This window comes from Pleurodeles waltl, chromosome 9 (genome assembly GCF_031143425.1).
Source record: "Pleurodeles waltl isolate 20211129_DDA chromosome 9, aPleWal1.hap1.20221129, whole genome shotgun sequence".
Lineage (NCBI taxonomy): Eukaryota > Metazoa > Chordata > Amphibia > Caudata > Salamandridae > Pleurodeles > Pleurodeles waltl.
The window spans coordinates 734,433,695-734,445,702 of record NC_090448.1 but is presented as its reverse complement, the minus strand read 5'-3'; the positions used below and the strand labels follow the sequence as shown (position 1 = coordinate 734,445,702).

General features: G+C 49.3%; 1 protein-coding gene across 1 annotated transcript in view; it reads right to left on the bottom strand.

Moving 5' to 3' along the window:
• Nucleotides 1–7,609: 7,609 nt before the first annotated feature.
• Nucleotides 7,610–12,008, bottom strand: part of LOC138259886 (cystatin-like) — a 49,304-nt gene continuing 44,905 nt past the window's right edge. Inside the window, exon 3 of the mRNA XM_069207843.1 lies at nucleotides 7,610–7,791. Coding sequence (XP_069063944.1) covers nucleotides 7,702–7,791 — 90 coding nt within the window. The 3' untranslated portion in view covers nucleotides 7,610–7,701. The remainder of the gene's footprint in view (nucleotides 7,792–12,008) is intronic.

Genomic DNA, 12,008 nt, shown 5'->3' with positions numbered 1-12,008 from the left:
CCAAGAAATCCTGCAACACAGATCGTACAAAATAGCCGTCCCTCCGAACCTCAGAGTCCAAGCAATAATGCTTTGCAAAGGTGTGGAGGGATGCCCAAGTTGCTGCCTTGCAAATATCCACCACCGGAACCCCCCTTGCCAGGGCCAAAGTAGCGGACTTAGCCATGGTGGAATGGGCTCTGATACCCTGAGGGGGAACCTTTTTCACCAACGAGTAACAGATCTTGATTCAAAGGATAACCCACCTGGAGTTTGTTCTTTTATGGACTGCTCTGCCCTTCCTCTGTTCAATATACCACACGAACAGCTGATCTTCCAGGCAAAAGTCCTTTGTCCTTTCAATTTAAAAACTAAGCGCCCTTTTAGGGTCCAATCGGTGAAGCCTTTCTTCTTGTTTCGAGGGGTGAGGAGGAGGGTAGAAAGATGGAAGGGTAATAGTCTGCCCTATATGAAAAGGAGTGACAACTTTTGGCAGGAAAGCCGCCCTGGTTTTCAACACCGCTTTATCTGGAAAAAACAGGGTAAAGGGTGTTTAACAGATAGAGCCTGTAGCTCACTAACCCGTCTAGCGGAGGTTATGGCAACAAGAAAAACTGTTTTAAGTACTAAAAACCTTAACGGACAAGAGTGCATGGGCTCAAAAGGTGACCCCATTAAAAAGGTTAAAACAAGATTTAGGTCCCACTGAGGCACATGAAAAGGAGTGGGAGGAAACTTATTAAGTAAACCCTTAAGAAACCTAACCACAATAGGTGATTTAAACAATGAGGGCTGATCCGGGAGGCAAAGAAAGGCTGACAGAGCAGCTAAATAACCCTTAACCGTAGCCATGGACACAACCCTTCTTTGCTAAGTCCAAAGCAAATAATAAAATATCAGAAAGGTGGGCCTTCAAAGGATCAATTTGCTTTTCTCCACACCAAGCCACAAATTTTGCCCACCTGCCGGCATAAACTGACTTAGTGGAGTGTTGCCTGTCCGATAAAATAACATCCACTACATCTGGTGGGAGAGAAAAGAAACTCAGGTTGCCTCGTTCAATCTCCAGGCATGAAGGGGCAGGCTCTGGAGGTGGGGGTATTGAACCTGCCCCTGCGACTGCGATAGGAGGTCTGCCCTGAGAGGGAGACGGAGCGGAGGGCACAGGGAGAGTTGGAGAAGGTCCATGTACCAGACCCTTCTTGGCCAATCCGGGGCTTTCAAAATTACCTGAGCCCGATCCTGGCGAATCTTCCTCAGAACCCAAGGAATCAAGGGTATGGGGGGGAAACGCGTAAAGCAACTGATTGCACCAAGAAATCTGAAACGCATCCCCCAACGCTCCTTGCACCGGATACTGGAGGCTGCAGAATGACGGACGGTGCGCGTTCTCCTGGGTGGCAAACAGATCTATCACTGGAGAACTCCACATCTGAAAGATGTGCAGGACTAGATCCGGATGGAGACGCCACTTGTGATCGGCCAAAAGATGCAGACTGAGAGAATCTGCACGCATGTTGAGCACCCCGGCCAGATGATTTGCTATCAAGCAAATCCGATGGTCCTAAAGCCAGGACCAGAGACGCAGAGCTTCTCTGCAGAGAAGATACATCCCTACTCCTCCCTGCTTGTTTATATACCACATTGCTGTAGTGTTGTCCGTCAGGACCTGAACCGACTGACCGCGAAGGGACGGGAGGAAGGCCTTGAGAGCCAGACGTATCACCCGCAATTCCAACAGATTGATATGAAAAGTCTGTTCCACTGGAGACCAACGACCCTTGATCTCCAGGTCCCCCAGATGAGCTCCCCACCCTAGAGTGGAAGCATCCGTCATGACCGTGGCCACCGGAGGGGGTCAGTGAAAACGGCCTTCCTTGAGAAAGGTTGCCGTCCACAGCCCACCATCATAAATCCGCTGCAGCGTCTCTGGAGATCGTTATCGACTCCTCAAGATCCCCTTTGTGTTGAAACCACTGCCTGCGGAGGCACCACTGGAGAGCCCTCATGTGCCAACGTGCATGAGTGACCAACAGAATGCAAGAAGCAAACAAACCGAGCAGGCGTAAGACCTTGAGGACTGGAACAACCGCTCCATTTTGAAACATTGGAATCAACGACTGAATATCCTGGATCTGCTGAGGCAGAGGATAGGCCCGATTCAATGTTGTATCCAGTACTGCCCCTATGAACAGGAGGCGTTGAGAGGGCTCCAGGTGAGATTTGGGTACATTTATCGAAAAACCCAGCCTGAACAACATCTGAGTTGTCATCAGCAAGTGACGCAACACAAGCTCTGGAGACTTGGCTTTGATCAACCAATTGTCCAGGTAAGGGAATACCAAAATCCCCTTCCTTCTGAGACTCGCTGCACCACTACCATCACCTTTGTGAAGACTCGAGGTGCTGAAGTAAGACCAAATGGAAGGACCGCAAACTGGTAGTGTTGCGACCCCACCACAAACCGGAGATACTTCCTGTGTGACTTGAGTATAGGGATATGAAATGACGCATCCTGCAAGTCGACAGACACCATCCAATCCTCTTTGTTCAACGCCAGAAGTACCTGCGCTAGAGTCAGCATCTTGAATTTCTCCTGTTTGAGGAACCAATTTAATATCCTCAGGTCTAGGATTGGTCTCAAATGACCGTCCTTGTTGGGGAAGTATCTTGAATAGCAACCCTGACCCTTTTCCTGCTCTGTAACCAACTGCACTGCACCTTTTGACAATAGGGTCCGAACCTCCTGCTGTTACAACAGGAGATGATCTTCTGAACAAAACGAGGAACGGGGAGGGATGGAAGGAGGAAACTCCTGAAAAGGGAGAGCATATCCTTTTCTCACAATATTTAGAACTCATGAGTCTGATGTAACTAACTCCCACTCGTGGAGAAAAAGACATCATCTTCCCCCTACAGGAGAAGTATGGTCGATAAAGGGGAGAAAACTAGGGCTGCTTCCCTTGCGGTTGTCTTCCTGAGGAAGAGGATGACGTAGGATGCTGTTGGGTGGCCCCTCTTGTCCTAACCCTCCCCCGCCCTCTAAAGGACCGATATGGGAGGCTAGTAGGCTGCTGGACCGAGGACTGGAGTCTCCCTCGATAAGCTGCTCCACGTCTAAACCCCATGAACCTCCGAAAGGACCTAAAAGGGGTAGAAGAGGAGGCTTGCAATCCCAAAGACTTTGCCGTGGCCCGGCTATCTTTAAAGTGCTCTAGGGCAGAGTCTGCTTTATCTCTAAACAGTTTTTTACCCGTCAAAAGGAAAATCCTACACAAGTGGTCTGTACATCTGAAGAAAACCCAGAGAACCTCAACCAAGTGTGCCTATTGGTAGCAATAGATGTACCCATTGCCCTGGCCACCGAGTCCGTAGAGTCCAGGCCAGACTGGATTATTTGTTTCGCCGCAGCCTGCGCATCAGACAGGAGTTCTCCAAATGGTTTCTGTACATCCTGCGGCAGGTCAGGAACCATGGCCTTCGCGGACTGCATGAGGGCTTGGACATAACTACCCAGCAAACAGGTAGCGTTTGCAGCCTTTAGTGCCATGCTGCAAGACAAGAAAGTCTTATTTGCGAATTGCTCCATCCGCTTGGATTCCCTGTCTGATGGAACCATAGGCAAAGAGCCTGGAGCAGACCGCGTAGAGCAAGAGGCCTGAACCACCAAACTGTCTGGGGGTAGGATGTCGTGATAAAAACCCTGGATCACCAGGCGCTACTCTGTATCTCCTTGCCACAGCTCTATTCACAGCAGGCGACGATACAGGCTTCCTCCAAAGTTCTAATATGGGCTCCATAGGAACCTCGTTGAATGGAAGCAAAGGGTCTGCAGAAGCCGAAGAAGGATGCAGGACCTCCGTTAAAATATTTGTCGTAACTTCCGCAGCAGGCAATGGAAGTTCTAAAAAGTCCGCTGCCTTCCTGATCACTGTGTGAAAAGAAGCTGCCTTCTCAGTAAATTCCCCCGGTGAAGGCAAGTTCCATTCCGGGGAAGTATCCAGTCCACTGGCCGACTCCAGGCCTTGATACTCTCCCAAGGGCTCAATAATCTCTCCTTCCTCCAACAACTGCCTTTGATACTCTTCCTCCTCTAAGAGCCGCAAAGCCTTCCTGCGTGACCTCAATCGAGCTTGGCGTCGACATGGAATTTGCCAACGTCGAAGACACCGGCTTCAACACCTGATGTAGAACAGGAGAGGAAGGTTGACTCTGTTCGAATCCATCACTCGGACCCGGCACCGGCACGGATCCTACTGGCGCCGAGGATGTTCGTGGCTCCACCAATGTCGCCGGCTGACGGGGTGATGAAATCGGCACCATAGATCTAGAAGGCGACGTCATGGGATCCACAGGGCCTCGAGGCAATGTCATCAGCGCCAGTCCGGTACTCTCAGCCGGATAGAATGGCATAAACTGCACCACCTTGTACGGAGCAGGGGAGCCCAACGAAATTGCCAATGGATCCGTGGGACCAGCGGGTGCACCAGCAGGAGCCATCGCATTGAACATAAAGAACATGGGATTAAAAAATGCTGCCGGATCCACCCCCGGAGCTGGGAAGGCAGGATACCGCTGGTCTCCCTGATGCACCTGTGCTTGCTGAACCTCAGACTTCTGAGCAGCAGGTGAAAATTAAGGACTGTCCAGAGGCGCCACAACCTCAAAGATAGACGGCGCCAGAGAAGCCTCAGGGCTCTGGGGTTGAGGAGTCACCGTCAGACTCACCTCCCACGTCGCACGGTACTAACGAGATGGAGATCTCGATCTTAATCGGCTCTGAGCCGAACGACGCTGGGAGTCATGACGGCGCTGTTTCCTATGCTTCTTCGAAGAAGCATGGGAAGAGGATCTACGATGGCTTCTATGACCCTTCTTTGCCTTAGCCAAAAAGAGTTTGGCCTCCCTTTCCTTTAACGCCTTTGGATTCATGCTCTGGCAAGACACACACTCCTCCACATCATGCTCAGAGCTAAGGCATCAAAGACAATCTTCATGAGGGTCAGTGACCGACATGCAACGCCGCACTCTCTGCATGGCTTGAAACCAGACTTCCTAGGGGGAGACATTGTAACTAACAATTCTGCTAGCAACAAAACGAAACCTCCAACAGAAGCGAGAGCTAGGAGAAAACCGTTAGCGTCGAAGGCACAGAAAAAAGGGAACTGGTGTCAGCACGCCGGCGAGGACCTCTTATTTGCACGGTGACGTCAGATGGAGTCGCGTGGAGCCGTGCAATTGTGACGTCCTCGTCGAAGTGGAGAGCTGGGAAGAAGATTTTCCGTCAGATGCTGGTGCAAGGGTGAATTCATAAGGTGAGGAATCCATAGGTAGTTGTATCCATCAGAAATATATTTATTGAAAGTGAATGTTTAAACATAAACTGAGAAACACTCCTGCCCCAATGGCAATGCTATTAGTAAACTAAGAGGCAAGTAATGGATCATGTATTCCCTATATGCGTGGGCTAGATTATTTATTTACATGGAGCAAATGTTTAGTCTATTTAATGAAACAAAGAAGTGTTTTTGTATAGCAGAAATGCTGAGCTCACTTATTTTAAGGTACACTTGTGACCGTGAAGAAAACAGCGACTCTGTAAACTAAAATATTTGTCTTGGATCACACAATTTGAGACCCATTTACGGGGCAAGTAAATTACAGTTTTGATTGAGTAGATTATTCAAGTTACTCGACCTGAAGGTCTAGTAACATTTTTATGATTTTTTTAGGCTTGACCGTATTACCAAAGGAGAAGATAATTAGCATTTATTCGATGAATGTAAAGAATTGATAACTTAATTGTCTAATTAACTCATTTATTTGCTAACTTTCATGAAATAAGTTTACTTCTTCAGGTAATAATCAAATGAACTTACACTACTGTTACACTGGTAGCCAGAACCTCAACCATTAACCTTACAGTCCCACGCAGGAATATATATATATATATATATATATATATATATATATATAGATATAGTGAGAATTTCATTGTCCATTTCAAAATTGCTGACCCTAAAAAAACATCAATATCTGTAGCAATGTTTTAGTTCTTTCGTTCAAAATATAATTATCTTAACAATAACATTTATTCACAGAAACCTTATGTATAGCACCCTGAAACTTTAAAAATGCAGGTTTTGAGCAGTCTGCTGTGCAGTCCTTTAAGTCTTGCACTTTCAGATGTAGATGTGGAGGCATGACGTCTTCAGGTAGCAGTTTCACTTCTGATAGGCTGGTATGGAGGGGGCAGAGACAGCCAAATGTCATTCGTGTGTGTGTGTATTTTAGTCCCTTTTCAATATTTATCTATTTCTAATATTAGCTCCTTTTATTATATACTTACCTACACTTATTTGGTTATGTAATAGACTTTATTATTGTCAGATCACGTGAGAGGGGCTTATACAGTGGAGTTCAATGTACAAGGGAGTCATAGTGAGAGTATAATGATGTGTCTTGGTGGATTTGTCTGTTTTGTTGTGTTGCTATATCTTATTCGTTGATCTATGGATGTATTAGCTAGTATCTAAGAGGTGAGGTTGGGTGGATGCACCAATTGCTTATGCCTCTTTTAAGTTGCAGACGAAATTAGTCTGAGAATGCTGTTTCAGGATATGGCATGTCTTAGCTGTGGGTGGAATGTATAGCTGCTATATTTATCAATGTATGTGTGATACAGTTGTGAGAAGAAAATCTGTATAATTAATTATTTTGCAAGTTTGAGGCGCTTCTTGGTGTGAGGGCAGCTAATCACAGTAGTAGAAAACTATTGTATACGAGTTGACTTGGGTGTGTGGTAGCTGCATATATATGTGCCGTGTATTACGTTGAAATGTGCTGGAGTAGGCATGTCAGTAGCCAATTATGGGCGCCATTCATCGTTTGCTGGTAACTGGAGGTGGAGATACTGGTGCTCGAGTTACCAATTGCAGCTGTTGGCTCTACCAAACATGGCAGTCATTCTGAGTTTCTGAGCCAGGAACAGGGAATAACATTTTGGACACAGCATTACTGAGTCCAATTATGCTTCCGTTTCTTGATTTTAGGAATCTCTCCATGCTCTGTAAGAAAACGTTTCCAGAAACGCATTTGATTTTACCACGTCTTTCCCTAAATCTCAGAGTCCCGTGGGACAGTTTCCACATTGGCGATACTGCGCCAATTAACTCGGGAAAGAGGATCTGTATCTCATATCTGTGCTGTGATGGGTGTATGTTGAATTTTGTATGATGGTAGAATTTTGTGTATGGCATACAATGGGGAAAATAGCTTGCTTGGGGAAAGTTTTTACTCGATGTACAATTCGAAAAACCTCAAGCCAACGTGTGTTGTCTTACAATAAATGCAAACTGAGATAGATAACTCGCACATTGGTCTATACTGAACTACTCACTGGTTAGATAAATAACATTTGAAAAGGAGCTCTGGATTTAGTTCATGCTGATGCTATGTTCCAATGGCACCATATTTGGTTTGCTATACAAGTGCAGTGCTCTAGTAGTTTCTGGATCGGTGATCAAGTGTTCCTATGGTAATGGTGTGGGTTTGACACACCAAGTGCCAAAAGGGTATTAATGATCCGGATCCAACTCATTGTTGAGGGATACTTACATAATGAAATAAATACATTGCCGTTTTTTTATTTAATTTAATTATTTGGATTAGTTTAATGCCCACTCCGTCGTGCCTTGTGCGTGAACGCTGTTGTCATTGTTCTCATGTGCTTATGGGACTGCAAGATTCATTCAGTAGCTTTTTCTGCTCCATCCGATGGTCCAGCGAAATGGTGACATCACACTGAAGGGTCTGTAGTAGAAAAAGGAGAGTTCATGTCATTCCATTGATGCAAGTTGCCTACGCATTTCCCTATTGGCCCTGGGGCCGCACGGGTGCTCACAATCCGAGTGCCAGCTTCTAATGTCTTGCATAAGGTATGCTCTCTACAAACTTCATTGTGCTGTGATGTATTTCCTCTCCCACTCACGAGGCAGCAGATCTAGGTGAAGAGCAAGTACTAATAATAACAACAAACAATACTCTAACTCTCATTTAAACATAGCTCATATTCATCTCAGCTTAAACAGAGAGAGCAACCTCACTGACCTAGTCAGTGAACTGCTCTGCCACCTCGTAGCTCCACCTCAAAGTGAAGCCCTTCTGTCTTCCGAACTCTGACCTCTGTCAGGAGTTCCAGGCCCTCCTCCCCACAGGCTTCTGCCTATGCCTCACCCCTGGTGTCTAGTGGGAGAGCTCTGCTCTTCTGCTATGCTGCCCTCTGCCTTTTTTTCTCTATTGTCCTCTTTTGCCTCTTTTTACTCTGTGTGCTGTTCCTTTTGTGTTCTGTTCCTTTTGTGTCCCTTTGGGTCTTTCGCTTTCTGGGTTTACTCTCTCTCTCTCTCTCTCTTCACTCTCGCTCTCCCCCTCCCCTGCCGCTGCTGCCCCTGCGGCCCAGTCCCCTTCCTCTCTCTTGTGCTCTACCTGTGCCGCTGCTGCCCTCGTGGCTCGCCCCCTTTTTTTGTGCCATTTTCCACTCACGCCTCCCAGCTATCCTCTCCTCCCATCCTCCCTACTTAATGGCGGCCGCTGTGCAGTAGGACGAGCAACCTCACTGACCTAGTCAGTGAACTGTTCTGCCACCTCGTAGCTCCACCGGCAAGTGAAGCTCTTCTGTCCTCTGAACTCTGACCTCTATCAGGAGTGTGAGGCCCTCCTCCACACGCAGGCTTCTGCCTGTGCATCCCTGGTGTCTTGTGGGAGAGCTCTGCTGCAGGGCTGCCCTCTGCCTCTTTCTCTCTTTTTTCCTCTTTTTACTCTGTGTGCTGTTCCTTCTGTGTTCTGTTCCTTTTGTGCTCCTTTTGTGTCTTTCACTTTCTGCGTTTACTCTCCCTTCCTCGTTTTTCTCCCCTCACTTCACTCTCTCTCTCTCTCTGCACTCTCACTCTCCCCCATCTCTCACTCCCCTGCCACTGCTGCCCCTGCGGCCCGGACCCCTTCTCTCTCTTGCGCTCTATCTCCACCGCTGCTGCCCCTGTGGCCTCGCCCTTTTTCGCGCCGTTTCCGCTCCTGCCTCCCAGCTGTCCCCCCCCCCCCACTTAATGGCAGCCACTGCGCGGTAGGACGAGCAACCTCACTGACCTAATCAGTGAACTGCTCTGCCACCTCGTAGCTCCACCGGTAAGTGAAGCCCTTCTGTCCTCTGAACTCTGACCTCTATCAGGAGTTCGAGGCCCTCCTCCACCCGCAGGCTTCTGCCTGTGCCTCATCCAGGGTGTCTAGCGGGAGAGTTCTGCTCTTCTGCTAGGCTGCCTTCTGCCTCTTTTTCTCTTTTTTCCTCTTTTGCCTCTTTTTACTCTGTGTGCTGTTCCTTTTGTGGTCTGTTCCTTTTGTGTCTTGTGCTTTCTGTGTTTCTCTCTCTTCCTCATTTTTCTCCCCTCACTCCGCTCTCTCTTTCTTCACTCTCGCTCTCCCCCCCTCACTCCCCTGCCGCTGCTGCCCCGCCCCTTCCTCTCTCTCGCACTCTATTCCCACTGTTGCTGCCCCCGCGGCACACCCCCTTTTTCCACGCCGTTTTCCGCTCCCGCCTCCCAGCTGTCCTCTCCTCCCCCCCTCCCTACTTAATGCGGGCTGCTCTGCGGCTGCGCCGCTGCCGCGCCAAAGGCATGCCTAAGGCAAGCCCATCTGCGCCCGTCCTCGACCCAAACGCGACCAGCGCCAGGACCCCTGGTCCTGTCACCCGCCGCCTCTACACAGCAGCTGAACTCATCGCACTCAACCCAGGACGCAACAACAACTGCAAGCAAGCAGCTCCAGGTAACACACACTGTCCCTTCAGCTGCTTCCGCTGCCGTCAAACCTGACCCACCCCAAAGACCCAGGACCCAGCACAACCTACCCGCAACAACTCTCTGAACCAGAAAACCCTGAAGTGCATCCTCCTCAATGTCCGCTCCCCCCACAAACATGCCACTGAAATCTGGGACCTCCTCGACAGCACCACCCCGGACGTCACATTCCTCACCTTGACCTGGACCAACAACACCTCAGGCCCAGACATCACCATCGCCATCCCCCCAGGGATACAAGATCACCCGGAAAGATCACCCCAGCCGCCCTGGAGGGGGGAATCATTATCATCCACAGGTCCAACCTCCACCTGAACATGCACTCCGAAGACTCTAAAGAAGCCACAAACCTGATGAAACACCTCCACTTCAAGCTACACACCAGCCCGACATCCATCATCAGGGGAACCATCATCTACCGCCCTCCGGACTTCACACACCTATCGCCGACTCCATCACGGACTTCATCTCCGCACAAGCCATCGCAGCCACCAACTACACACTGCTGGAAGACCTCAACTTCCACCTTGAGAATCTACAAGACCACAACACTGCATTCCTCCTAGACAACCTCCACAAACTAGGACTCCAACAGATCGTGACAGAGCTAACACACTCTACAGGACACACCCTCGATCTCATCTTCACTACAGGAAACTCCGCTACCTTCAGCCACACCACGGAACTCCCATGGACAGATCACGATGCATCCACTTCACCTTCAACACACCCACCATCACCAGACCCCAACTCCAGCCATCGCATAGAACCTGGACAAGAATAACCAACGATCAGCTCACCGCCACCCTTGCCATCACCGCCCCCACCATCACACGCAACAATGACCCAAACACTGCAGCATGCACCTTCCACAACTGGATCACGGACTGCGCCAACACCATAGCCCCCCTCAAAAAGAACAACACCCACACAGAGTGCCAGCTAGTTCACCCCCGAACTCTGGGAATCGAGACACACCTGTTGCCACCTCCAGAAAATCTGGAGAAACACCAAACTCCCAGAAGCCCACAGAAACTTCAGAGCCACCACAACTGCACACCACCAACTCATCAGAAACACCAGAAAGAAGGCTATCCAAGACAGGATCTCCTCACAGGCACACAACAGCAAGGAACTCTTCAGCATCATCAAGGAGTTCGCCCAACCCATCAGTGAAACAACGGACATCCCACCCTCACAGGACCTATGCGACAGACTAAACACATACTTCCACCACAAAATAAGACCATCTACGACAGTTTCAACAAGGACAACCACACGCAGAACACCCACCCCCGTTCAAAACCCCGACACCAACAAACCTACAATCTCCACTTGGACACCCCTCTCCACCGAAGATACATTGAAAACCATGAAGTCCATACACTCTGGGGTCCCCACAGACCCATGCTCCCATCACGTCTTCAACAGAGCTGCAGACACCATCGCCCCCAAGCTCTGCCTCACCATCAACTGCTCACTAGCTGCCGCCACCTTCCACGATGACTGGAAACATGCCGAGGTCAACCCCCTCCTCAAGAAAACCTCGGCTGATCCCACCGACATCCGCTCCCTAGTGGACAAGGGTGAGATGGCGGCACTCATCCTACTTGACCTCTCGGCAGCTTTCAACACAGTCTCCCATCACGCCCTGATAAGAAGACTCCACAAAGCCAGCACTAGAGACAAGGCCCTCGACTGGATCCAATCCTTCCTCTCTGGCAGAACGCAACGAGTGAGACTCACCACCTTCCTCGCAGAACCCACACCTATACCACCTGCGGAGTGCCCCAAGGATCCTCCCTCAGCCCCATGCTGTTCAACATCTACATGGCCCCTCTAGCCACCATCATCAGAAGCTACAGAATAAACATCATGTCCTATGCCAACGACACCCAACTCATCAACTCCCTCTTCAACGAACCAGACAAGGCCAGACACAACTTCCACAAAGGCATGAAAGCAGTCTCCAACTGGATGAGAGACAGCTGCCTTCAACTCAACACAAACAAGACCGAAGTATTTATCCTGGGCTCTCAACCTAACGCATGGAGCAACTTCTGGTGGCCACCCACCATCGGAAACCTGCTCACCCCCGCCAGCCAAGCCCGCAACCTCACAATCATCCTGGACCCCGACCTCAGCATGAACCATCAGAACAACTCAGTCACCTCCACCTGC